At 45.0% G+C, this 26,589-nt stretch overlaps 1 protein-coding gene across 3 annotated transcripts; it reads left to right on the forward strand.

Moving 5' to 3' along the window:
• Nucleotides 1-7,038: 7,038 nt before the first annotated feature.
• On the forward strand, nt 7,039-25,879 carry LOC122753708 (zinc finger protein 345-like). 3 transcript variants are annotated; one of them, XM_044001326.1, is made up of 5 exons: nt 7,039-7,121; nt 7,529-7,606; nt 19,441-19,567; nt 20,531-20,611; nt 23,126-25,879. In XM_044001326.1, exons 2-5 carry the CDS (start codon nt 7,571-7,573, stop codon nt 25,522-25,524), a joined length of 2,643 nt encoding a protein of 880 aa, XP_043857261.1. In that variant the 5' UTR covers nt 7,039-7,121; nt 7,529-7,570; the 3' UTR covers nt 25,525-25,879. The 3 variants fall into 3 exon arrangements, with proteins under 3 accessions (XP_043857261.1, XP_043857260.1, XP_043857262.1); XM_044001325.1 differs by lacking the exon at nt 7,039-7,121 and adding an exon at nt 7,182-7,238; XM_044001327.1 differs by lacking the exons at nt 7,039-7,121; nt 7,529-7,606 and adding an exon at nt 7,190-7,238.
• Nucleotides 25,880-26,589: the final 710 nt, after the last annotated feature.

The following is a 26,589-nucleotide window of genomic DNA, read 5'->3' on the forward strand; positions in this document are numbered from 1 at the left end:
CAAATTTGGCCTTTTCTGCACATGTCTCTTTCTGATTCCCATGGCTAGTTTCAAAACACCTTCATTTTTCATTTATTTCTGGTCTAAGCTTCTATAATCTTGTCAATTCTTTTATTGTTATTTGACCTGACCCTTTATGGTCCCCTTATGGGTACTGATTTCTGTGGGTACAAGAACCTAGCATCCTGACTTGTAAGTTATCCATTAACTGGGGTCTGACTCCCTTTTAGAGCTAATATCTGAATTAAAGCTTGGGTCTTAGGTTTTTCTATTATTTTTTGTTTTGTTTTGTTTTTGGTGAGGCAATTGGGGTTAAGTGACTTGCCCAGGGTCACACAGCCAGTAAGTAAGTGTCAAGCGTCTGAGGCCAGACCTGAACTCAGGTCCTCCTGACTCCAGGGCTGGTGCTCCATCCACTTCGCTGCCTAGCTGCCAAGGTTGTTTCAGTGTGCATTTCTCTAATCAAGAGTGATTTAGAGTATTTTTTCACATGACTACAGATAGCTTTGATTTCTTCATCTTAAAACTGCTTGTTCATATACTTTGACCATTTATCAATTGGGGAATGACTTGTATTCTTAAAAATTGGATTCAGTTCTCTATATATGAGAAATGAGGCCTTTATCAGTGTAAAGAATTAATTGTGATTTGAGGTTTCTATGACCCCATCTTTGCCTAAAATTAGAAACCCTCTGTGCTCTGACCCTGGCACACGCCCATGCACCCTGACCTTATTGTGGCATGCACCCGCATGGGCCTGGCCAAATTATAATGAGGGCAGCCCCACCATGACTGGAAGCTGGGGGAGGGCAGTCAGGTGACCTCTGCCTCTGGAAGCTGAAGGGGGGCTGGCAGTTGTAGAGCAGTTTGTTAATTCTGTCAATCAGTGCTGCTGGCCAATTAGCTTGGGGCTGTGTGTCCATCTGTCCTGTTTCCTGGGAGCCCAGGGGTTGCTGGTAAGGAGAAGGGAGGAGACTCACCATTCTGGTGTTGGAGCTGGAAAGAGACAGGTCAGAGCCATGTGTTCTGCTGAGCCCTGGGCATTGGTGTGATTTAGGTTGTATTGTTCTCCTTCCCCCATTCCTTTTTTTCCCCCTTTCCCTTAATTCTACTAATCTTACTTGTGTTTTTAAGTTCATTCTTGTTAATAAACTCTGTTCTGTTTTTGAAAGAGGTTGTTAATCTCCTTCCTTGCCCCAATATTGTGGCGAGCCGCCTAACTAACACTATACAATTAAAATTTGGCCCCTACATCAGAAAAACTTACTTTAACTATATCCTCCCAGTTTTCTACTTTCATTATAATTTTGGTTGCATTAGTTTTGTTTGTGCAATAACCGTTTTTGTTTTTTCCCCAGGGCAATGGAGTTAAGTGACTTGCCCAGGGTCACACAGCTAGTAAATGTCTGAGGCTGGGTTTGAACTCAGGTCCTCCTGAATCCAGGGCCGGTGCTCTATCCACCGCACCACCTAGCTGCCCCCTGTGCAATAACTTTTTAAATTTTATGTAATCAAAATCTATTTTACATTTGTAATGCTCTCTATATCTTGTTTGGTCTTAAATTCTTCTCTTATCCATAGATATGGCAGGCAAACTATTCCATGCTCTTAGAATTTGCTTATGGTAACACCCTTTATGCCTAAATCACGTACTCAGTTTGATCTAATCTTGGTATAAGTTATGAGATGTTGGACTATACCCAGTTTCTTCTGTACTGTTTTCTAGCTTTCCCAGCTATTTCTGTCAAATAATGAGTTTTTGTCCCCAAAGCTTGGATCCTTGGGTTTATGAAACACTCAATTACTATGGTCTTTTACTACACTATTGTGTACCTAATCTATTCCACTGATCCACCATTCTATCTCTTAGCCAGTACCAGACTGTTGGATAATTACTGTTTTATCATAGTTATAGCAATAATATTTTTTATTTTTTATTATTTTTATAGCAATAATATTTTAAAAATTGAATTCTTCATATTCAAAGTTTCTCACTGACCAAAAACAACCCCTCATATCCATAAACCATTTTGTTGTGCCAATTCTCAAACAATGGAAAACCATTTAGACTCCAGGTTTTTGCTACCACAAAATTGCTGATATGAATATGATATGATATAAGGGTGATTGGATGGAGACCACACCTGGCTAGCCCTGAGTGATTCGTTGTTCTCAGAGGTGGTGTACTACTGACATCAGCAAGAAACCACTCTCAACCAATCAGCTGGAAGGACCTCCCCTTTTGGCGAGGGAGAGAGGAACTAGGAAGTGGAGGCTAGCTCACTGGATCTTCCTCTTTTCATGGAGGAACCAGCATGGTGGGAGAGACGGAGAACAGGAGGGTCTCCCTTGTCATTCAGGATATCGACTTGGTGGCAGAACTTCACGTGGGCACCCTATTTTTCCACAGTACAACAATGATAATAGCACGAATGAGACTTATAGTCATTTGAACTATGAATATGGTACCAGAATGTACTTCAAATTGTTATAGTGGGAAAATGGGGTACGAGTTGGGGTTGGGGTTCTTGGGAATTCCTCTTTAAAGAATTACACCCTCTTGCACACAAAACTTAGTTAGAACAAGGTGATAGTTTATTTAGGGCCAAGGGAAGGGAAGGGTGGGGGGAGGGAAACCGTGAAAGAAATCCTTAGACTTTTCATGGGGAGATTTGGCATAAAGCACATGGCTCAGAAGTACCAAATCTCCTCTAACAGGAGACTGGAAGGTACTTTTATAGAGGACTGATGGGGGTGGACCATCTGCCTGTGGAAAGTTCCTTTAATGAAGGTGGACCATCCCCCACTGGTGGTAGCTGGGGGAATTGGGTGAGGAGTGGAGGACCATCCCCCACTGGTAGTGACTAGAGGAATTGGGTGAGGGGTGGCTACGGATCCCTCTTCAGGACAGAAAGGCCGAAGCCACACCCAAATTTATCTCCCCAGGATAAGGGAGACCAGAATGAAGGGTAGGAATCCCAAGCTAGCTCAGTCCGATTTGGTTCCTCTAGGCGTTATCTGTCCTCTGGTTTAGTTTCTCAAGGAGAAGATTCCTCGGTGTGCCCCAGAGAAATTCTGGGGTGCTCTGCGCCCCATGACATTCCCCACTTCTCTATATATAAGGAAAGGGGACGAAGATTCTTCTGAAACTGCCTCATGCTGACGGGGGGGGGGGGGGGGGGGGGTGTCGAAGAATCACGGCGCAAGGGAGGGGGAGGGGGAGGGGAAGGGGAGAGAAGTGGAGAAGGCCTGGAATGCTCGGAGTTGTGAGGGGCCCAGAGAGTCCAGAGGCAACACGTAAGCACAGTGTCACGAATCCTTGAGCCTAGATGGAACAGACTTAAACAAAAAAATTAAAACTGACCAGAGCAAAAAACCCAAAAAAACCGAAAAGGGACTTTATCAGATCAGGAGTCAGGTGGGACCTTTTTGCAGGACAGGGTGTGGCCTGCTTTACAGGACGGAGTTCAAGCCTAATTCTGTGATAGGCAGTGTCTGTCTACATTTAGGGTCCTTTTATCCCATCCCCACTTTGTGCCTTGACTGCATGCTAGGACCTGAACCAGAGAGTAAGACAGAGGTCGCCCCAAAACCATTCCTAGGCTTGCCTCCTATGTCCAGCTTGGCCATAGGCCTGACACGATGCTGGTCAGGAGAGCAAGCTGCAGAGCCCTGGATTTTTGCTAAGCCGATCTCTCGGGTGCTGCCCTGGGGACAAAGAGGTAGGAGGGCAGGCCTCACCTTCGTGTGGCGTCCCCCGATGATTTGGTGGGAAATGGGGTATGGGTTGGGGTTGGGGTTCTTGGGAATTCCTCTTTAAAGAATTACACCCTCTTGCACACAAAACATAGTTAGAACAAGGTGATAGTTTATTGAGGAGCAAGGGAAGGGAAGGGTGGGGGGAGGGAAACCATGAAAGAAATCCTTAGACTTTTCATGGGGAGATTTGGCATAAAGCACATGGCTCAGAGGTACCAAATCTCCTCGAACAGGAGACCGGAAGGTACTTTTATAGGGGACTGATGGGGGTGGCCCATCTGCCCGTGAAAAGTTCCTTTAGTGAGAGAGGACCATCCCCCCTGGTGGTAGCTGGGGGAATTGGGTGAGGAGTGGAGGACCATCCCCCACTGGTAGTGACTAGAGGAATTGGGTGAGGGGTGGCTATGGATCCCTCCTCAGAACACAAAGGCCGAAGCCATACCCAAACTTATCTCCCCAGGATAAGGGAGACCGGAATGAAGGGTAGGAATCCCAAGCTAGCTCAGTCCGACTTGGTTCCTCTAGGTTTAGTTTCTCAAGGAGAAGATTCCTCGGTGTGCCCCAGAGAAATTCTGGGGTGCTCTGTGCCCCATGACAAAATGTAGATATAAAGTTTCTACTAATATTAAACATGTGCTCAGTGGAGACGGTCACTCCCACACCATTACAGCAAAAATTTTTTACTGTGTGAATTGAGGAGGAAACCAATAATGCTATGAAAGAATATCGAGTAGGTTAGTTGTTTAAGTTGGGACATTATGCTGTCCCAATACATTCCAATGAGAATACACAAGGGGAAAGCAAAATATTCAATCATGTTGCCCTTTAAACTGGACCAGCTTTTCTCTTGAAGCAAGGCTTTTAGAGGCGTTTAAAGCAAGGGAGGTTAGTTAAATGAGGCAGTGGGGAAGGGTTAAAAAAAAAAGCCAACAGATAATCTGGTTTGTGTTGAAGCTAGCAGTGGGTGGGTAGGTTCATCAGCTCCTGGCTTGGCTCGCCAAACTGTGGGGGCCAAATTTAATATATGGAAAGTTAATTGGGTGACTCACTGAAATATTGGGGTCCCGGAAATAACGAGGGACCTCTAGGTTCAAAGCTCCCTCCCCTCTGAACTGCCTTTTTAGATATTTCTTCGAGGCCAATAAGAAAGGGGCCTTATAGCTTCTTTTCCACAAAAGGATCAGATTTTATTACCTGGGAATTAATTAAACAACAAAGGTGAAATTAATAAAAATCAAAGATAAAAGAAATACAGATAAATTCTCCTAGCTCTACCCTAAGTCTATACAATTCCCAGCTCATTTCCAATTAAGCTAATTCAAAGGAATACAGGGCTTTTGTATTCACTCACCATACCTGAGATGTCTGCTAGTTGCTCAGGCCACCAGGAAAGCCGAGGAGGGAGAGTGAAGAGAAGAGCCAGCCTTTTGGAAGCAACTCAGCCTCCCCTCAGTGAGCCAATCTTCCATCCCCAAAATGGGAGGTCCTTCAAAAACTGCCTATGGAGAGGTTTCTACTTCTGACCTCTCAGTAGCATACATAACTTCAGGGTGGGCCAGGTGTGGCCCCTCCCAAATGAGTCAGCTAAACTCCAATAATTTTTACCACAATATGTAGTGGATTGATACATAATAAATTGAGTAAACTTGATTAAAATAAAACAAAACAAAATTATGTATCAATTTTCAATTTCACATGTCTCCCAAGATGAGGTGGGACCTCCTGCCAAATCTCTCTCTCTCTGGAGATGTTGTAGTGAGATCTGATATGTGTAATCATTATACTAACTAATTCTATCTGTTGGAGCCTCTCTAGTTTCCAGGGGACCTTGACTGGAAAGCTGAGTTTGTTGCTGAAGTTATCAGTCAGATTCCCTAATACGCTAACAATTCCCAAGCTTCTAACAACCAAGCGAACCAAGCCAGGGGCTTGGCTCTGGTTCCCTGCCACGCTCCCCTGGTTCTGTGTGCCCTGCTGAACACTCACATGTCTCAACGATCTTAACCACGTGGAGACTGATCACACACCTGCACTGTGGTCAGTGGCCTTGGATACTCTAGTCAGGATCCAAGAATTCCAGCCATAGGTGTTTTTCACCGTTAAAAACACAGTCCCTGCTGTGGGTGAGCCCCCTTCTTAGGAAGAAGCACTTCCCTTAAGAGCTGTTCTCCTCACTTAGAAATTAAATCATTGTTTGATTCCTGCCTCTAGCCTGCTCTGTTCAGCTCTGGCCAGCCACAGGTTAGAGGCTAGTCTTGTCCACTTGACACTAAAGGCCGGTGGTCCACGATGCTTGAGAGGTTTACACATCAAAATAACAGAGAAAAATGACTTCTGATGCCGTTGTCATTGATCACAGCCGTCTAGCAAAGGGGTACCCTAAAACCAACCAGGGGGTCTTTGATCCCACTTTTGAGAATTGTAGATTCTTGAGTTCCTCTTATTCTCACTGTTGGGGGGAGGGGCGTCAGAGCCCTTTCTCCGAGTCAGGGGGTTGAGTTGGCTGGAACCATCCCCTGGGCTGTGGGAGAAGCCCGAGGAGTCAATCGGCCTCGCCTGATTTGAGGATAGAGTCTGCTTCACGAGGTCTGTTCCTTGGGAGATGGTCGAGATTTGTTCCACTCGTGACACTGGAGGAAGTGTGGGCTCTTTTTAAGTCTTTCCAGCCTAAAAGGACGTGCAGCTTTTACTCCAAGCCAAGGCGGTGGCCTCCGTCGTTGTGACGTCACTCTTGCTCCACCCCCCCCCTCTTTTGGAATCTGGGGAGGCTGCCTGGGGCAGCCCCTCTTCCTGGACTCAGGACTGGAAGGCTTCTCCCAAATCAAATGGCCCAAAGGCGATTGGAAAATTGATGACGTCAAGCCCCCCCCCCCCCCGGAAACTGCTCGATTTCATAGCATTTTCTAAGACCTTAGTTTACCGAGCCCTGATGACACTGCTGCCTCGACACCCCTTGGTTTGCAGGCATGGTCTGGGGGCCGCTCCTCTGGGTCGGGGGCTGAGTCAGGACCTGAACGCACATCCTACGACCCCACCGCCCCACCCCGTGCTCGGTCCTTAGGCAGATGTCTCGGCAGGTGTATGGGAACGGTAGGCAAGGCGGCAGGAAGACCAGGGCAGCGCCCAGGCCCAGCCTCTACCTCAGCCAAGAGGATTCTCCAGTCGCCGCCGCCTCCTCCTCCTCCGCGGGGAAGGGGCCGGGAACCCAGGGCGGCGGCGCAGTCGCAGTCGCAGCCGAGCGAGTCTAAAGACGGGCTGAGTACGCACTGCCCTCCCGCTGCTCAAGACTACATTTCCCAGAAAGCTTGGCGCGCCAGTCCTTGGCTGCCGCCCACTACGGAAGGGTTGTCGCGGAGACGCCGGTAGGTCCCACCCCAGGGGGCGGCTGATTGGTGGGTATCCTCACGTGACTTCCGCTTCCACTTACTCTCCCGGTCCATCCTCGTATAGGAGCCGCGGGTGTCTGAGGGGCACTTCTGGTCAGTGTCCGGCGGCGCCTCCCTCCCCTGCGCGTAGCCTCTGCTCGCTGTTCTCCCTCCCTCCCTCCCTCCCTCCCTCCTCCTCCTCCTCCTCCTCCTCCTCCTCCTCCTCCCCCCTCCCTCCCTGAGCGTCCCCCTCCGTTCCAGGACGAGCTCTGCGGGGAGCCCCCCTGCCCCGCATCTTCCTTATGCTTGGAAGCGACACTTAGCGCTCGGCTTCCCGGCGTCGCCCGGTCCTCCCCCGGCCTGGGGGTTGCTCGGGCCGCTCACGGTCTCCTTTCCCTCCCCAGCCCCGCGCCCTGCCCGCGGAGGAGCCGGCTCCGGACCCCGGCATGGCCCCCGCGCTCCCGACAGCCGGGCTTGGCCAGGTGAGTGGGTGCCCCCGGCCTCTAGGAGCCCCGAGCCCTTCTTATGCCCGCCCCCGCGGGAGGACTGAGGAAAAGGGCTCGGGTGGAGCCGGACCTTTCCGGAGGGCCTGCAGGGGGGCCCACGGGACGTGGCACCGCCCCGCGAGCCGGGAGGCCCCGATTCCAGACCCGAGCCCCGGCCCGGGCCCCCGGCCGCCGCCTCCCGTTGTCTGCGGTGCCCGCTCCCAGCTCTGGGCTTCTGGGCGTCTTCCCGCCTTCGGCTTCTCTCCCTTCCAAGCCGGGACAAGAAGAGCAGGAGAATCCCCAAAGGCTCCCCGGGTCTCGCGTGTTGGCCTGGGTCGGGTCAGTTTTCTAGGCGGCCCTTGGGGGGCGGGGGGTTCAGGCCTGGGGCCCCGTGGGGCTCTGGGAGGCAGAGGGGGCTCCCCTCGGAGGAAAGCTGCTGAGCAGGTGAAGGGTCGCTCTGAAGGGACCTTTGCCCAAAGTTGTCACAGGACTTGACCCCGCATCAGCCCATGGGGACCTGCCCAGTGTCCGTCCGATGTTTCTGCTGCCCGTGACATAGTGCTACCTCCTAGGTGGCGATTTGGGCACCCATCGTTCCCAAAGGGAAGGCCGCTCCTGAGTTTTCAAGTTCTGGCTACCACCAACAAGCTCCTTTGAATATTGTTTTGCACTCACGGGTTCTTTTTCCCTTCTTGGTTTCTTTGGGCTTAGGGCTCAGGCTCAGTTCAGCCACGGCAAAGCCTGGGCAGTTTGGCACCTTTGGGTCATCGTTCCCAGTCCTGTCCAGGTTTGACTGGACCGTGCTGGACGGTTCCACCAGCAGACCGCTAATGAACCTGTTGTCCCACAGCTCCTCCAGCACTTGTCACTTTCTTCTTTTATTATCTTTGAGGTGTGATAGGCTGAAGGAGCAACTTCAGTTATTTAAACTCGAATTTTCCTCAGTATTCATGAGTTACAGCCTTTTCCCACCATTGTTGGTAGTTTGAATTTCTTGCTTTAAAAACTGCTTTTTCATATTGTATTGGGGAAAATGGGGTACGCGTTAGATCAGGGGTTGGGGTTCTTAGGAATTCCTCTTTAAAGAATTACACCCTCTTGCACACAAAAAGTAGTTAGAATAAGGTGGTAGTTTATTTAGGAACAAGGGAAGGGAAGGGTGGGGGGAGGGAAACCATGAAAGAAATCCTTGGATTTTTCATGGGGAGATTGGCATAAAGCACATGGCTCAGAGGTACCAAATCTCGGATACTGGAAGGTACTTTTATAGAGGACTGATGGGGGTGGACCCTCTGCCCATGAAAAGTTCCTTTAGTGAGAGAGGACCATCCCCCACTGGTGGTAGCTGGGGGAATTGGTGAGGAGTGGAGGACCATCCCCCACTGGTAGTGACTAGAGGAATTGGGTGAGGGGTGGCTAAGGATCAGAACGCAAAGCCGCAGCCACACCCAAACTTATCTCCCCAGGGTAAGGGAGACCAGAATGAAGGGTAGGAATCCGAAGCTAGCTCAGTCCCATTTGGTTCAGCTTATCTCTCTAGGCGTTATCTGTCCTCTGGTTTAGTTTCTCAAGGAGAAGATTCCTTAGTGTGCCCCAGAGAAATTCTGGGGTGCTCTGCACCCCATGAGAAATGGCTCTTGATCTCAGTACATTTAAATAAATCTTTATATATAATCTTAGAGGTGAGACCATTAACCGAGAAAATTGTTGCAAAGGTTTTTCCCCCCCCATTCCCTGTTTCCCTTCTAATTTTTACTATATTAGATTTCTTTGGGCAAAAAAATTTAAAGTTTGTACATTAGAATTGTCAATTTAATCTTGTGTGATTTTCTTCTTTTTTTTCCCCTCCATAAGCTTTTTTCTTGTTTCCTTCATATGAACAACCTCTCCCCAGACCATCTCTCCCCTTCCCCCTCCCCCAGTCTTTCTCCTACACCTCAACCCTATTTTAAGGATGTCATTATGGGTTAGTTAGGTGGCACAGTGGACAATGCACCAGCCCTGGACCCCTGCAGGAGGCCCCAAGCCCAAATCCGGCCCCATACATAAGACACCCCACAAAGAACAAAACATAACTTCCCTTCGTATTCAGTTCAGACCTGTGTCCTCTGTATTATCTTCCCATATAGGAATGTTAACAGTTTGATCTTTTAATATCCCTCATGAAGTCTTTTTCCTGTTTATCTTTTTATGCTTCTCCGGGGTGTTGTATTTGAAAGTCAAATTTTCTATTCAGTTCAGGTCTTTTCATAACAAATGCCTGAAAGTCTTCTTTCTCCTTGAAGTTCCATGTTTGCCTCTGAAAGAGGATGCTTAGTTTTGCTGGGTACGTGATTTTTGGCTGTAGTCCCAGTTCCTTTGCCCTCTGGAATATCATATTCCATGCCCTCCGGTCCTTTAATGTAGAAGCTGCTAGATCTTGCTTTATCCTTATTGGAGCTCCACAGTATTTAAATTCCTTTTTTCTAGCTGCTTGCAATATTTTCTCCTTGACCTGGGAGTTCTGGAATTTGGCTATAATATTCCTGGAGGTTTTCCTTTTGGGATCTCTTTCAGGAGGTGATCGGTGGATTTTTTCAATTTCTATTTTAGCTTCTGCTTCCAGAATATCAGGGCAATTTTCCCTCACAATCTCTTGGAGGATGGTGTCTAAACTCTTGTTTTGGTCATGGTTTTCAGGTAGTCCAATGATTTTCAAATTATCTCTCCTAGATTTATTTTCTAGGTCAGCTGTTTTTCCAAGGAGATATTTCACATTGCCTTCTATTTTTTCATTCAATTGGATTTGCTTTACTGTGTCTTGGTTTCTCATAAGCTCACTAGCTTCCATTTGTTCAATCCTAATTCTTAGGCAATTATTTTCAGCAGACAGTTTTTTAATCTCCTTTTCCATTTGGCTTTTCAAACTGTTGACTTTTTTCTCATGACTCTCCTGCATCGCTCTCATTTCTCTTTACATTCCTTCTTCTCTTTCTCTACATCTTCATTCTATCTCTCCTACTTTCTCTTCAAAGTCCCTTTTGAGAGCTTCCATGGCCTGAGACCAGTTCATATTTTTCTTGGAAGCTTTGGATGTTGGAGCTTTGACCCTATTATTATCTTCTTCTTCTGAAGATGTATTGTGGTCTACCTTTCCCCCAAAGAAGTTTTTGATGGTCTTCTGCTTTCTCTGCCTACTCATCCTGGCTTACTGTTTCTTGGCTTTTTACTCCTTAAAGTGTAGCACTGCTTCCCGGACACACCGTTCGTGTTACATCGTGACCCAGGGGGTGACTGGGCTTCTTCTCAGCCTGCCTGGCTTGTGAGTAATCACAGCCACTTTCTCTTTGACCCGGAAACAGAAGTCTGATTGAACTCTGATTCTCTATGGTTGGAAGCTTGGCGTGCTTTTACCCCTCCCCCACTGGGCCACCACCACTCGATTCAGCCCACTGGTTCAGACCCAGGGCACTTCGCCCCAACTCCAGTAGATACTGCCTCCACTTCACCCCGGCCTACCTCCGAACCCCCTCACCAGTCCGTGATCGGAGCCTCAGAAGCTGCTGGTGCTGAAGACTCTGATGTGTTGGAAGCACTGTCCCTGGCTGGGTCCGGACCGCACGCTGAGCTGTTCAGCCTGATCAGTAGGTGCTCAGAATTGCCCTCTTTTGCGGAGAAACAGTCTCACTCTGTTCTTATGTGCATAAGGTTGTTCTGGGTTTTGATTTTTACCGCATTATTTGGGCGTGAATGGACGGGTTTATCTGGAGCTTGTGGGAGTCACAGCCTGTCCTCTGCCATCTTGGCTCCGCCCCCCGTGTGATTTTCTTTATCAGTTATTTAGTCATAAACTCTTCCCCTTTCCATAGATCCCCAAAGTAATTTCTTCATTGTATCTCCAATTTGTTTATGATGTGACTTCTTATATTTAGGTCATATATATCCATTTAGAGTTTATCTTGGTGTGTGGTGTGAGGTTGGGCTAACCCTAATTTTTGTCAAACTGCTACTGTGTTTTCTTAGCAGCTTTTTCAAATAGTCCTTTCCCCAGTAATTGGGTCTTTCTGTGGGTTTATCAACCACCATTTCACTGTGTTTATTTTCCCCTTCATGTTGTGTACCTGATAGGTTCCACTAATTGATCTTTCTTTCTCTCTTTCTCCCTTCTTTTCTTCTTTCTCTCTCTCTCTCTCTCTCTTTTTGGGGGGGGGGGTGAGGCAGTTGGGGTTACGTGACATTCTTTGAAGGTTTGATAGAATCACTTGTGATTCTTTGTGGTCCTGGAATCATTCCCCACCCTCACCTCCCTTTGGGAGTTCATTTTTGACTTATTCAATCTCTTTTTCTGATGTTGAGTAACGCAAATAGTCCTTCTTTTACTAATGTTTTTTATATTTTTGTTAAGTATTCCCAATATCAAGCATTTTCACTGCTACATTCACTCCCTCCTTGTCTCCACTTCCTATCTTTCTTTTCTTCCTTCAAGTCTCAGCTAGTCTCCCACCTTGTGTAAGAAGTCTTTCCCAATCATCTCTAAGCTTAGGACATTCCCCCTGAGATGATTCCCAGTTAATCCTGTTTGTGTCCTGTTTGCACATGGTTGTCTGTGAGCTCCTGGAGAGCAGGGACCAATAAACCTGGCATAATGGGCACTTGCTAAGTGCTTGTTGGTTGCATATCCATCTAATTTCTCCAAGTTATCAGTTTTATTAGCACAAAATTGGGTATAATAGTTCAATAATTTACTTCATTTTCTTTTTATTTGTTGTACTCTTTCATTTTCAATATAATTTCATTTTCCTCTTTTTAAAAACAAGGTTCACTGTTTTTTGTTATTGGTGTTTTCTTTAAACCAACTCCTAGTTTTATTTATCAGTTCAGTGGCCTTTTTGCTTTTAACCTTATTAACCTACTCTTTAATTTTGTGAGTTTCTACTTTGTTATTTAATTAGAGGCTTTTGATTCTTTATTGTTCAGGGTGTTTTTTAAATTTCATGACTGAGTCACTGATTTGTTCTTTTGTCAGCAAATGAATAGAAAGAAAAAATAACCCCTCAAAATTGCTTAGCTGCTTCCCATATATTTTGATATGTTGTCTCATCAATGTTATTTTCTTTGATAAAATTTTCTATTGTTTCTATAATTTTTTCTTTGACCTGCTACTTTAACATTTTTTTTAGACTTCCAATTCATTTTAAAGTCTTTCTTTAAGGGCCCTTTACTAAATACAATTTTATTGTATTATGATTAATAAATAATGTATTTAGTATTTTTGCTTTTCTACATCTTTTTTGGCTGAGGTCTTTATGTCCCAAACATAGATATTTTTAGGCTTCCATGTATGGATAAGTAGTATATAAATTCCATTCTACTCTTATTCAGTAATCATCAGAGTTCTTATCTTTAATTTTTTTAAAGTTCTATTTAGTTCTGTAACGATTGGAATGACGCCACCTGCTGGAGACTTACTGTAGAAGAGTTCTGCCCATGAAGCGAAGGTCTTTGAGGGCAAGACCAGGAGTCTTTTCTTTGGGTCAGGAAGTGACATTTGCTAGTGGGAGGAAGAAGGAAGAGCTGGGTGTTCTGACTCATGCTCTTTCCTGAGGACGCTGGTGGAGAAGGGAGCTAGAAATGTGCTCTCCCTTTAATAGATAGGAATCTAGGCCTTTTCTTCTCTATCAAATTCTTATTCTCCTTAATAAATGCTTAAAAGTCTAACTCTTGCTAAAGCTTATAATTTATTGGTGACCACTCACTAGATATTTTAGACCGTTTAGCTAGAATTTTAGCCCTTAACAGTTCCTTAACTTCATGCTAATTTTTCTTTTGATCAGCTTTATCTAAGTCTCAAAATGGTACATTAAAATCCTCTGCTACCATAGCTTTATTCTCTTTCTCTCTCAAATTCAATTAACTTTTAGTATTAGATGCCATAATTATTAGTTGTGTGTATGTATAATGTTTTTATATTGATTTGTCATTAGTGGTATCTTTTAGCATGATGTAATTTCCTTGTTTGTTTTTTTTAATCTTCTCTACATTAATTGTTGCCTTACCTGTGGTCGTGATCACTACTCTGTTTGCTTTTTGAGGTTCAGCTGAAGCATCTTAGATTTTGCTCCAGCCCTCTCATTTTAAGTCTGTGTGAATAGATGTTTTTGAAGTTTGTGTCTTTGTAATTAAAAAAAATTTTAAATTAAAACAAGCAGACATGTTGATCTTTTCTGCTATCTTCTTCCATTTTATGGATTAGTTCATCCCACTCATATTTATAATTATGATTGTTAATTGTGTATTTTCCTTAGATTTCTTCCCACCTCCCTCTTTCTAAATAAGAAAAAGGTTTGTGAAGCACTTCCCATGCTTTGCAGCTGTTCTCCTCATCTGCCCCTGGGTTGTGAGTCTTTCTTCCTTTCCTTTTAATCCTGCCTTCCTGTTCCCTGGGAACACACTTGAGGTTGTTTTGCTTCTAATCACTCCCTTACCTGTCCTACCCTCTCTGTTAGACCTCTCTCTGCTCCTCCCTTGCCCCACCCATTCCAGTTTCCCTTTTGGGTTTAATCTGTTTCTATATTGAGATCTGTGCATGTGGAGAGAGGAGCATCTTCTTTTGTTCTCCGGCTGCATTTGGGGGCCTGGTGAGATGTGGAGCTGCCTGAGGACTAGGCCGATCTTCCCACTGCGATGTAGAGAACCTCCGGTGCAAAGAGGAGCAGCCTTCCCTTTGGTATCAGGCCTTCCATCTCCTACTTCTTTGTGTTGGGGAAGAGGAAGAAGAAAGTCCCTGGGGAATGGGACTTCCAGCTCCAGCGGAAGCCATCCAACCACCTGACTATGTGCACTTGTCTACAGCCTCCTTTGGGAAAAGGAGTAGTGCCTTCCACTTAATGATAAATATATATATTTGCAGGGCAATGGGGGGTTAAGTGACTTGCCCAGGGTCACACAGCTAGTGAGTGTCAAGTGTCTGAGGCTAGATTTGAACTCAGGTCCTCCTGAATCCAGGCTGGTGCTTTATCCACTGTGCCACCTAGCTGCCCCTACTTAATGATAAATATTGTCACACATGGTCCTACCCTGCACATCCCAATGATTTTGCGGCATGCATCCTCTCTTCTGCCACCTGTTTGCTTATTTCTTCCCCCCCCCCCAGGGCAATGGGGGTTAAGTGACTTGCCCAGGGTCATACAGCTAGTAAGTGTCAAGTGTCTGAGGCCACATTTGAACTCAGGAACTCCTGAATCCAGGGCTGGTGCTTTATCCAATGTGCCACCTAGCCGCCCCCTGTTTATTTCTATGCTTATTTCTATCCACCTAAACCCTACCTCAGCCCACAATTCCCACTAGATACCGCCCACCCCTTCCCCTGTGCCCTCTGGAATGCTGACTCTCTTTTCTTCTCCCATTACTTCCCTAGCTATTGAAACCTGACTTCCCCCCCAGGACACAGCTTCCCTGGCTGGCTTTTCCAGTGTTGACTCACTGGGTGAGGCAGAGGAGTTGGGATTTCCCTTCTTCCTCCTGATCACTTCTGGGTTCTCTCCCCACCTCCAGCACTCAGTAATCTCTCCTTTTTGGAGGTTTGTGCTGTTCATCTCCACCACCCAGTGAAAATCCTTGCAGCTGTTCCTCTTCCTTCTTCACTAAGTTCAGTACTGCCCTTAGAGTAGGGGACTTCAACATACATGTTAACTCTCTCACAAACAGTTCTTTTAATCTACTCCCTATGAGCTATTCCTCCACCCTAACCTTAGCCACACACAAAAACGATCACACTTTCAATCTTTTTTTTCTGGGGCAATGGGGGTTAAGTGACTTGCCCAGGGTCACACAGCTAGTGTCAAGTGTCTGAGAATGGACTTGAACTCAGGTCCTCCTAAATCCAGGGCTGGTGCTTTATCCACTGTGCCACCTAGCTGCTCCCTACACTTTCAATCTTGCCATCACTCACAAATGGACCACGTCCGTGTTCGAGAGTTCTGGAAATCCCCTTTTCTGACCATAATCTAGTAGCTTTCTACCTCTCCCTCCTTAACAAAACTAGTCTTTCTCCACATCTCCAGTCTCTCAACCCCTCAATTCTCTCCTGTGCTTTCTCCCTCACTTTAATCACTCCTCTTTTTCCTTTCTTGTTGAGCCAATCCACCTCCATACTGTCTTCTTTGGAATCCCCGGCCCCCTTATCACATCACTGATTATGCTCAGCAAGCTTCTGTCTTGGCTCACTTCCATCATTTGTCACCTTCATACCTACACGTGCTGCCGAAAAAATCACCCAGACATGGTGATTGGGTTCACTGCAAGTTTAGGTCACACCATCTCAGTTGGTCTCTCACTGCTGCTAGGCGATCCTACTACACTGCTCTTATAAACTCCCTCTCCCACTCTGCACAGGGGCTCTTCTTTAATCCCTCCTCAAACCTTCCATGCCCCACCCCCTACTCTCAGCTGAGATCCTTGCGTCCTGTTTTACAGAAATAATTGGGGCCATTCACTGTGAGCTCCCTCTTCCCCTCATCTATCACCTAGATACCTTTTCCCACTCTGTCCTCCACCCCTGTCTCACATGATAAGGTGTCCTTACTCCTGAACCCTCTGCCTGCTCAAGCAATCCCATTCCATCCTGTCTACTCCAACCAGATGAGCCCCTCTTGTTTGTCACCCCTACTCAGGTAACTCTAGCGGTTCCCTATCACCTCTAGGAGCAAATACAGAACACTCTGGCCTTCAAAGCCCTCCGTAGCCTAGCCTCCTCGCTTTCCTCACTCCCCAGCACATACTCTTTGATCCAATGATACTGACCTCCTGGCTGTTCATAAACAAGACCGTCCATCCATTGGCTCTAGGGATTCTTTGGCCATCCCTCGTGCTTGGTTCTCCCTCCTCTTCACACACTGACCTCCCTAGCTTCCACAGGAAGCCTTCCCCAATCCCTCTTTATTATCTATCTTGTTTGTACAGTTTTGTTCATTGTCTCCTCATTTAGATTGTGAGCTCTTTGTGGGCAGGAACTATCTTGTGTTTCTTTTTGTATCTGCTGCCCTTGGAATAGTGCCTGGCCACAGCAGGTGCTTAATAAATATTCACTGAGGAACTTTTTGTGGTTTTACTCAATTTTCCTTTATCCTGTTCAGATGAAATTATGATTCATAGACTGTCCGTCCCCCCTCCCTTTCTTCCATGACTATACTTGTCACTTTATGTACCTCTGTTATGCAGTAGTCATTTTCTTCCACTTATTCCTTTTTTTTTTAAAGGGGCAATAAGGGTTAGGTGACTTGCCCAGGGTCACACAGCTAGCAAGTGGTAAGTGTCTGAGGTCAGATTTGAACTCAGGTCCTCCATTTTATTTTTGCCTTCTAAAATAATTAAAACAGAACAATACCACCCATAGACATTCTCTTGTTTTAACTTTTCTCTGTAATTTTTAAAGATATTAGGATTCTGAGAGGATATTTGTCATTCCTGTTGTTAACATGTATACAGTTCATTCCCGTATATTCCCTTTCACATATACAGATATGTGCTTTTCCATATTTCTCATGGTGCTGCATTTCCATTTCCAAATACCTACCCGGTTCTGGCTTTTTCATCAGAAACACTTGGCAATCCTCTCTTCTATTAAAGTTCTACTTTCCCCCTGTAGGCTTATACTTAGTTTTACTGGATAGGTCATTCTTGGTTGTAAACCTTTATCTCTTACCTGTTAGAATCTTTACAGTTGTGGCTACTAAATCTTGTGTGATCTTTGTTGTGATTCTTTGATATTGGAACTCCTATTTGGCTGCTTGAAATTTTTTTTCCCCTTTAATCTCAATACTCTTTATTTTGGCTAATGTTCCTGGCAACTTTATTTTGGGGTTTCTTTCTTTCTTTTTTTTTTTTTCAACATTTGTTATAAGATTTCTAGTTTCGAATTTTTCTCCCTCCCCTCCACCCTAAAACAGCAAGTAATCTGATATAGGTTATATATGTACAATAACATTAAACATATGTCTGCATTTGTCATGTTATAAGAGAAGAATCAGAAAAAGGAAAAACCTCAAAAAAGCAAAACAGCAGCACCCAAAACAAAAGAAATAGTATGATTCAATCTGCATCCATATTCCACAGTTCTTTTTTTTTTTTTTTTCTGGATTTGGAGAGCCTTTTCCATCATGAGTCCTTTGGAACTATTTTGTACCATTGTATTGCTGAGAAGAATCAAGTCTATCACAGTTGATCAACACATAATGTTGATGCTACTGTGTACAATGTTCTCCTGGTTCTGCTCATCTCATTCATCATCAGTGCATGCAAGTCCCTCCAGGTTTCTCCAAAATCTGCCTGCTCATCGTTTCTTACGGCACACTGAAATTCCATTATACTCATATACCACAACTTGTTCAGCCATTTTGGGGTTTCTTTCTAGAGGTGACTGGTGGAGTGTTTCTGTTTTCACTTTGATCTCAAGATTGCACAGTGGATAGAATGCTGGCCCTGGAGTCAACTGTTTGCCTCAGTTTCTTCATCTGTAAAATGAGCTAGAGAAGGAAATGGTAAACCATTTCAGTATCTCTGCCAAGAAAGCCCCAAGAGGTCATGAAGAGTTAGATATGACTGAAAAATGACTAAACAATGATCATAATATCCAGATAGCCTAGTCAAGGAGACCTGGTTAGCTCTTCTGGTATATTTCCTTTCCCTTTTCCCTTTCCCTTTCTCTTTCCTCCCTTTATGAAGCTTTACCCAGTTTTGCTGAGAAATCACTCCTCCTCCTCCCAGTTTATCCCCTGGATTTTTCTCCAGCCAAGATATTTCCTTGTCACAGTTAGTGTTTTTCTTGGTTTGCTTATGAAAAAATGGAACTGTACTTGGGTAAGCCAGGGTCTTCTGGGTCCTGAGTAGAATGGGCCAGACGAGGTTCCTCCAAGAAACTTGGTCTCTTCCTGTAGGCTCCCTCCTCTCCTGAGACCTCTCCCTGTCGTAGCTTCTTCATGGGGTCCTTCACCCCTGCTGCTGGACTTCGGATATTCTCATATAGGACTTTGGCCACTTGTGAGAATCACTGGGCTGGATTTTGCCTAGAGCCTTTCTCCCTCTGGTGCCCTTTGGAGCCTTCCCCAGAAGTCCTGAGACTGGGCTCTCTGCCTGGCTGGGGCCTAGTTGAGACCCAGGGCTCAGGCTCTTTGTTCTGGAGTGTTATTTACACTGCATCTCCCCCAAGGCCTGGAGCCTGGGACCACCCTGAAGGTCCTGTTCTCTCTACTTAACTCTCTACAGGGCCCAGCAGCTCCTCCCTTTCATGGTCTCTGAAAGCAATACAGGGGCCTGCTGGGAATGCCTGGGCTTCAGAGAGGCATCTGGAGGTTATTCTCCCTATGTCCTGGCACATCTCCAAGCCCCGTTGACGCCCTTTTTTGGCGGGGGGGGCCTGGGTCCTCTGGGTCCCTGAGAAGGCAAAAAGTAGAAATAGGAAAATCACTAGATGCTGTTTCCTCGTTCTTGAACTGGGATGGCAATTAACCCCCTCATCTCTCAGGGAAGGAAACCGAGGTCCAGGGAGATTAGGTGACTTGTCCACGGTCACCTAGGCAGAAAGTAGCATAGCCAGGAATTGCACCCCAGACCTCTGACTTCAAATCCAACCTTCTTCTAACTCTCAGCTGTTTATTTCACAGGGATCAGTCTTTTATCACATGCTTCAGAAGCTGTTACAAACTGAGGCATTGATAAATATTTGGCTTGTATTATAGTGAGACCAGCACCCTGAGAACTACACCCCTCTCCCTCGCTCTCTGGGCCCTTTACTCCCAAGTCCATTCAAGGGCTGGTCCCTGGACCAGCATAAATAAAGACATTTGGTGTTTCAGGAGCCAGTGACCTTCCAAGATGTGGCGGTGGTCTTCACGCAGGAGCAGTGGGCTTACCTGGACCCTTGTCAGAAGGCACTGTACCGGGACGTGATGCTGGAGACCTACCAGAACCTGCTCTGCCTGGGTGAGGACGGCTCCCCTGGGACTCGGGATCTGCCTCCCTGCCCCTCCCCAGCCCCCAGAGGGCACTTTGGTGGCTTCCTTGGTAAAAGATTTGGAGGCAACTGACCTTCAGAGACCAGGGAGTCCTCGTCCTCTTTGGTCCAAGGGAATTATTCATTTCTGAGTTACCTCTGCCATGTGCACTTGAGAAGAAGCAGGATAGATTTCTGTTCCATTCCTTTATGTTAATTAATCTTTCTACTTCAAATGTGTGCTTCATAAACTACACGTTGTTGGTCTGGGGGAGGGTCCTGGGTGGCACAATCAGGGTAGACTTTGTGTAGAATGGGGCTCTCAGACTCGGGCTGGAAAGGGTGGCCAGCTGTTGTGGGCACTTCAACCCTAAATGTGCCCTCTTCATTCAGATTTGTTATTAGGACATAATGCAACACTTGGTCTGGGCGTGGTGACTTGGGCCCTCACTACCTGTGGTTGGGGTCCCCTTGCATGGGAGGAGGGAGCTCCCCAAGAGCCAGCACAGAGCAGCCCTTGAGTTTCTGCTTCCTTTCTGCACTTGGGGAACCCTCCTGCCTCCATTGGGAGTGAATTCTGATCACCTGGGTTTACCTCCTGGGCTTTTTAGGCCCCTGGATGGAGGCTTTGTGCACAGGCCAGGCTCTGCCCTCTGGCTCTCTTGGAAGAAATGTCTAAGCATAGTCAGGACATTACAGGTACTAATAGATTAGATGTGAAACATCGGTCTAGTATCAGATTCCCTTACTTGGCTGTCACCAGAACACCCACAGGCTCCAGCTGTCTCCTTCTGTATTCTCAGATAGGATGGAAGCTTTCTCTTTCATTTTTCTTGAATCTCTGCTTCATCTGGTATTCATTTCATCTTTGTTGGGGTGAGGCTTGGGGCAGCTAAGCTTGATTGGAATTTTCCATGTCTCCTTTACCCAAGAATCCCACTTCCTTTGAGCAGGACTGGCCCTGTCCAAACCCCAGGTGATCCACCAGCTGGAGCGAGGGGAGGCACCTTGGACTCCAGAGAGGAGCTGTCCAGGTGAGTGAGTGACTGACCTCCAGGCAGGGGAGTCCTTGACAACAGTGTCTGCACTGGTCAGTCAGTGCAGTGCCTTGCACAGAGTTGGATAGGAGCCTGTGCTCAGAGCTGCCCAGGCCTGTGGGGAAAAGCCCCCGTTGTGTGCCAGCCAGAGGAGGACCGTTCCTGGCCATCTCCCAGGGTCAAAGATGTAGAGCTGGCAGGGTCCTCAGGAGCCACCTGTTCTGACCCCCTCATGTTACAGCCCAGAGAGTGTAGTGACTTGGCCAAGGTCACCCAGGCAGCCAGAGGCAGAGCCGGCATCCAAACCCCTGGCATGGCCACCGATCCCAAACACAGCGCTTCTTCCTCAGAAGCAGGATGTGTCCTATTTCTGTCCCTCCTCAGTAGTCTTGATCCTATTTTAATTACTGTCTCTTTTTTTACATGTATGAACTTTGACAAAATCATAACGAGTATCTTGCATATTCGTGCCATGGTAAAATAACATTAAAATGAAATCACATGAATAAAAGTATAAAACTCCATAGAAATGATTAAACTTTTGGGGTTCTGTAACCAACCAAAAAGATAGCTACCTATGGAAAGACTAACGGCGATGGCAACATATTTCTGACCCTAATGGTATGAAGCCCAAGAAGTTCTTAGGGACAGACTGACATCTCTGAACTCTTCAGAGAGATGTTCAATGGTTAGTCTACTCCTGGCAAGAAATAGGCTAAATGACATGGAGGTGACCTAGTAATGTGGAGAAAACCTGCTATTTTCAACTCCAGCGTCTAATGGAGACCCTCAATTAGAGCATCAAGGAACAGGACGCAAAGTTATACTCGTGTCTGATGGATCAAGAAGGATCAGACTTCTATAAGTGAGACCATGTCCCAGTGAAAGGAGGAAAGGGAATTCCGTGCACATTGGTATGTCATTAGAGGAGAGAGGACAGGACTTCTAATATTGATCTTCCTCCACTTATGGTTCCTACTTGTTCCCCAACTCTCACCTGGGGTTCTAAGAAGCTGTAACACACATTGTAGCCGCACCCTGGTAAACCATCTTGGCAGACAGGTTAAACCAGGTTGAGAGGAACTGACCAGAAATCCATCACTGAGTTAGGGTGGTGTCCACCCCGGCATAGGAGGACTTCCCTTGGTGGAATGGGTGGATGTGAACAGTTTGTTCCAGTGTCCAGGAAGGCAGCTAAAGCAGGTGATGTGGAGCGCTTAGAGCTTAGATGTTGAAGATGCCAGGGTCATGTACTGTATTCATCTTGACTTTTGTCTTGCCACTGGACTGATGGGTCTGGAAGAGAGGGGGAGGCCGACAGCTTTGTGCAGCTCTGCCTCACTTCAGTCCAATTCACGTGCAAGTCAAAACATCACCTTGTGATGGTCTCTTCAAAATGAAAGAATAACAACAACATAGAATGCTATGCTGATGAAAATACCAAGGAGTTTCTTCATAGAATTAAGCATATCTCAAAGGAAGTTCATGTGGAGAAACAAACAGGCAGGAATTGTCAAGCAGCACTGAAGAAAAAGCAGAGCTAATTAATCATGTAGGAATTTATTAAGTGCCTGCTGTATGTCAGGCTCTGGGCACAGTGCTAGGGACACAAACCCTAAAAATGACATCATCCTTTCTCTCCAGGATCTAACATTTTTGTGGGGGAGAGCACATACATTAGCATCAATATATGCACAATAACAAGTACAGGACAAATAGAAAATATGTGCAAGGGTGTGAAATCCAGGATGTCAAAGGAGCGGGAATCCTCAGCAGTCTTGACTATCAAGCTCTAACCCTAACTCCAGTCTTCATCCTGGCGATACATTATTCAGATCTAAATGAAAATGTGATCCATGTCTCCAGTAAAACCTACCAGTAGCCTGTAGTTACGCCTTTACAAGTCATATACTGAGATCCCTGTTATATTCCCTCATACGTGGAAAACAAACTGGATTGACCAAACCCCATGTTCTTAACTTTCATCATCCTAAGCAGGAAGAAGATTTAGAATCCAAATCCAAGATTGTCAGTGAAACGGAGGGGCAATCCATTGGCCCTCCTACTTAATGCAGGAATCTTCTCTAGATACCCCTCGTCTGATGGTCATGTAGCCAATGCTTAATTATTTCTAAGTACTTTGAGATTTGCTTCATTGTATGAATCACAGTGTGGCAAAGAGACTGTGAGGATGACCTATGTTCCTGATCTGTTTCTTATACTAGTTAATTGTGTGACAATGGGAAATTCAAAATATTTCTCCAGGCCTCGGTTTTCTGTTAAAAATGATAATAAATGTCTTCCTTCCTTCTCTCCCTCTCTCAGAAACTTAGGAGGATCAATAGGAAAGCTTTTTTTAAAAAAGAACTATCAATGATTATACAAACAAGGTATTACTTGTTTTATTTACTATTTAACAATAATTGTTTTTGGAAGAAGCACAGGACAGGTATAGGGTATATTTCCATTTTCTTTCTTTCCTTTTTTCTTCCTTTTTTTTTTTTTTTCCAGATTGGGAGACTGGGCCTGAAGCCAAAGAGTCATTTCCCAAACTGGGCATATCTGTGGAGAATTCATCTCAAAACAGCTTCACTAGGGATGATTTCTCTGTTTCCAACTTGAAAGAAGCCTGGGCATGTGAGGTAAGAATAGGATGGCAGCAGAGCATTGAGGAGGAAAGTTCTCAGCAAGTAAAAATCACCCAAAGGAAAACTGCCAGTGATGTGAGAGGCCGTGAAGGTAATAAGTATGGCCAAAGCATCAGTCTGGAACCAAAGCTTTTTGTGCATCAGCGAGTATATATAGGAAAGGAGCTTCCCAGATGTGATTCTGGCAGAAAGAACTTCATTCTGTCTTCAGAACCACAGAAGTGCCATAGAATTTACTCTAAGGAGATAGATTCTAGGTATAATAAATGTGAGGAATCCTTCACTTCTCAATCAGACTTTATTGCATATCATAGGCTTTATCCTAGAGAGAAACCTGAGGATTCTGATGAATATGGGATAGCTCTCAACTTCAGCCCATATAGTAATCCCCATCAGAACATTGATATTGAAGAGAAAGTTCCTAAATATAATAAATTTGAGAAGGCTTCTATCCAAACTATGCAGCTAATTGAACACCAGAGAATTCACACTGGAGAGACGCCTGAATATAATGAATATGGGGAGCCTTTTAACCATGGTTCATCCCTTACTTCCCATCAGAGGATTCACACTGAGAAAAAACCTAATCATTGTTTGAAGTCCTTCCTTCAGAGTTCACAGCTTCATCACCAGCAAATTTATACTGTAGAGAAGCTTTATGAATGCAGTCAGTGTGGGAAGGCCTTCCACCGGAAAGGACAGCTTACTCAGCATCAGAAAATTCATACTGGAGAGAAACCTTTTGAGTGTAATGACTGCGGGAAGGCTTTCCGCCTAAGAGAACACCTTACTCGACATCAGAGGATTCATACTGGAGAGAAACCTTACGAATGTAGTGAATGTGGGAAGGCATTCCACCTGAGAGAACTCCTTACTCTCCATCAGAGTATTCATACTGGAGAAAAACCTCATAAATGTGATGAATGTGGAAAAGCCTTCAGCCAGAGAGGGCATCTTAATCTACACCAGAGAATTCATACTGGAGAAAAACCTTATACATGTAATGACTGTGGGAAGCTCTTTCGTCTGAAAGAACATCTTACTCGACATCAGAGAATTCATACTGGAGAGAAACCTTATGAATGCACAGAATGTGGGAAGTTCTTCAGACGGAGAGGACTTCTTACTCGACATCAGATCATTCATACTGGAGAGAAACCTTACAAATGTAATGAATGTGGTAAGGCCTTTAGCTTGAGAGAATCATTTACTCGACATCAAACTATTCATACTGGAGAGAAGCCTTATGAATGTAATGAATGTGGGAAGGTCTTCAGCCTGAGAGGATCATTTACTCGACATCAGAGTATCCATACTGGAGAGAAACCTTATGAATGCAATGAATGTGGGAAAGCTTTCCACCTGAGTACAGAGCTGACTCGACATCAGAGGATTCATACTGGAGAGAAACCTTATGAATGTAATAAATGTGGAAAGGCCTTTCACATGAGTACAGAGCTTACCAGACATCAGAGAATTCATACTGGAGAGAAGCCTTATGAGTGTAATGAATGTGGAAAGGCCTTCCACCTGAGAGAATACCTTACCAGACATCAGAGGATTCATACTGGAGAGAAGCCTTATGAATGTAATGATTGTGGGAAGGCCTTCCGCCTGAGAGAGCACCTTACTCGACATCAGAGGATTCACACTGGAGAGAAACCTTATGAATGCAATCAATGTGGGAAGGCCTTCCACTTAAAAGAACTCCTTACTCTCCATTGGAGTATTCATACTGGAGAGAAACCTCATAAATGTAATGAATGTGGGAAGGCTTTTAGTCAGAGAGGACACCTTACTGTACATCAGAGAATTCATACTGGAGAGAAACCTTATGAATGTAATCAATGTGGAAAAGCCTTCCATGCAAGAGAACTACTTACTCTCCATCAGACTATTCATACTGGAGAGACACCTTACAAATGTAATGAATGTGGGAAGTTTTTCAGTCAGAGAGGACATCTTACTGGACATCAGAGAATTCACACTGGAGAAAAACCTTATGAATGTAATGACTGTGGGAAAGTTTTTCGTCTGAAAGAACACCTTACTCAGCATCATAGAATTCATACTGGAGAGAAGCCACATAAATGTAATGAATGTGGAAAGGCCTTCAGCCGAAGAGAACACCTTACTAGACATCAAACAATTCATACTGGGGAGAAACCTTATGAATGTAATGAATGTGGGAAGGCCTTTAGCCTGAGAGGATCACTTACTCGACATCAGAGTAACAAATGCCATCCTATGTTTGGAATTTAAGCTAAGATTTTGTAAGACCTGAATGTGGACAACCTCAAAATTCTGAGAAATAAATTAGAGAGCTAAATAATTGGTCGGAATTCAGTAATCTTGTTTTTTTCCCCTGACAAATATAATAAAAAATACTTCTCAAAATAACTTACAAATTTCATAAAATACTCATCAAAATACCAAAAGTTTCTTAGCTATTTAACCTTTTGACTCTGTTATCCAAATACTGAACATATGCTAAGATCACTAGAAAAAAAATTAAGTTCCATGTTCTTGTTCAGTCATTATAGTCATGTCTGACTCTCCATGTCCCCATTTGGGGATTTTTTGGCAAAGATACTGGAGTGGTTTGCTGTTTGCTTCTAAGGCTAATTTTACAGATGAGGAAACCAAGGCAAACAGGGCAAATTATTTGCTCAGAGTCACACAGCTATTAAGGATCTGAGGCCAGATTTGAACTCGGGTCTTCCTGACTCCAGGCCCAACACTATCCACTGTGCCACCTATGCGCAAAGGTCCTTTAGATAACATTTATAGCAGCTTTGTGGATGCAGTGGGTAGCAAAAAAAAACTAGAAACAAATTGGGTTTGTGTCAATTATGGAATGGCTGCATATATTGTAGTGTGTGCTTGAGCTGGAATGTTATTGTGCAACAAGAAATGATAAATAGAAATTCAGAGAGCCATGGAAAGATTGTATGAACCCATACAGAGAAGAGGAGAACCCGAAGACCACTAGGAAGAACCATTACAGCAATGAAAATGAAACCATTTCTAAAATGCTGCATATTAATTCTATTGACCCACCTTTTCCCCAGAGAAAAGTGGAAATGTACATCTAGCTTTTCACTAGAGAGGTGGGGGGACTAAGGGTATAAACTATTACACATACTGTCAGATATGGTTGCTTTGGCTGTTGGCTTTTATTTAATTGCTTTCTTTGTTACAAAATGATTTTATGTGAATGATATATTTGGAAGTTATTCTGGTGATTGTAAAAAGCATAAATTAAAGTTATTAATTGAAAGCAATTTGACATAAATACCTCTCTTTGTCTATGCATCTTAGTTTTTG

This window comes from Dromiciops gliroides, chromosome 4, assembly GCF_019393635.1.
Source record: "Dromiciops gliroides isolate mDroGli1 chromosome 4, mDroGli1.pri, whole genome shotgun sequence".
Classification (NCBI taxonomy): Eukaryota; Metazoa; Chordata; class Mammalia; order Microbiotheria; family Microbiotheriidae; genus Dromiciops; species Dromiciops gliroides.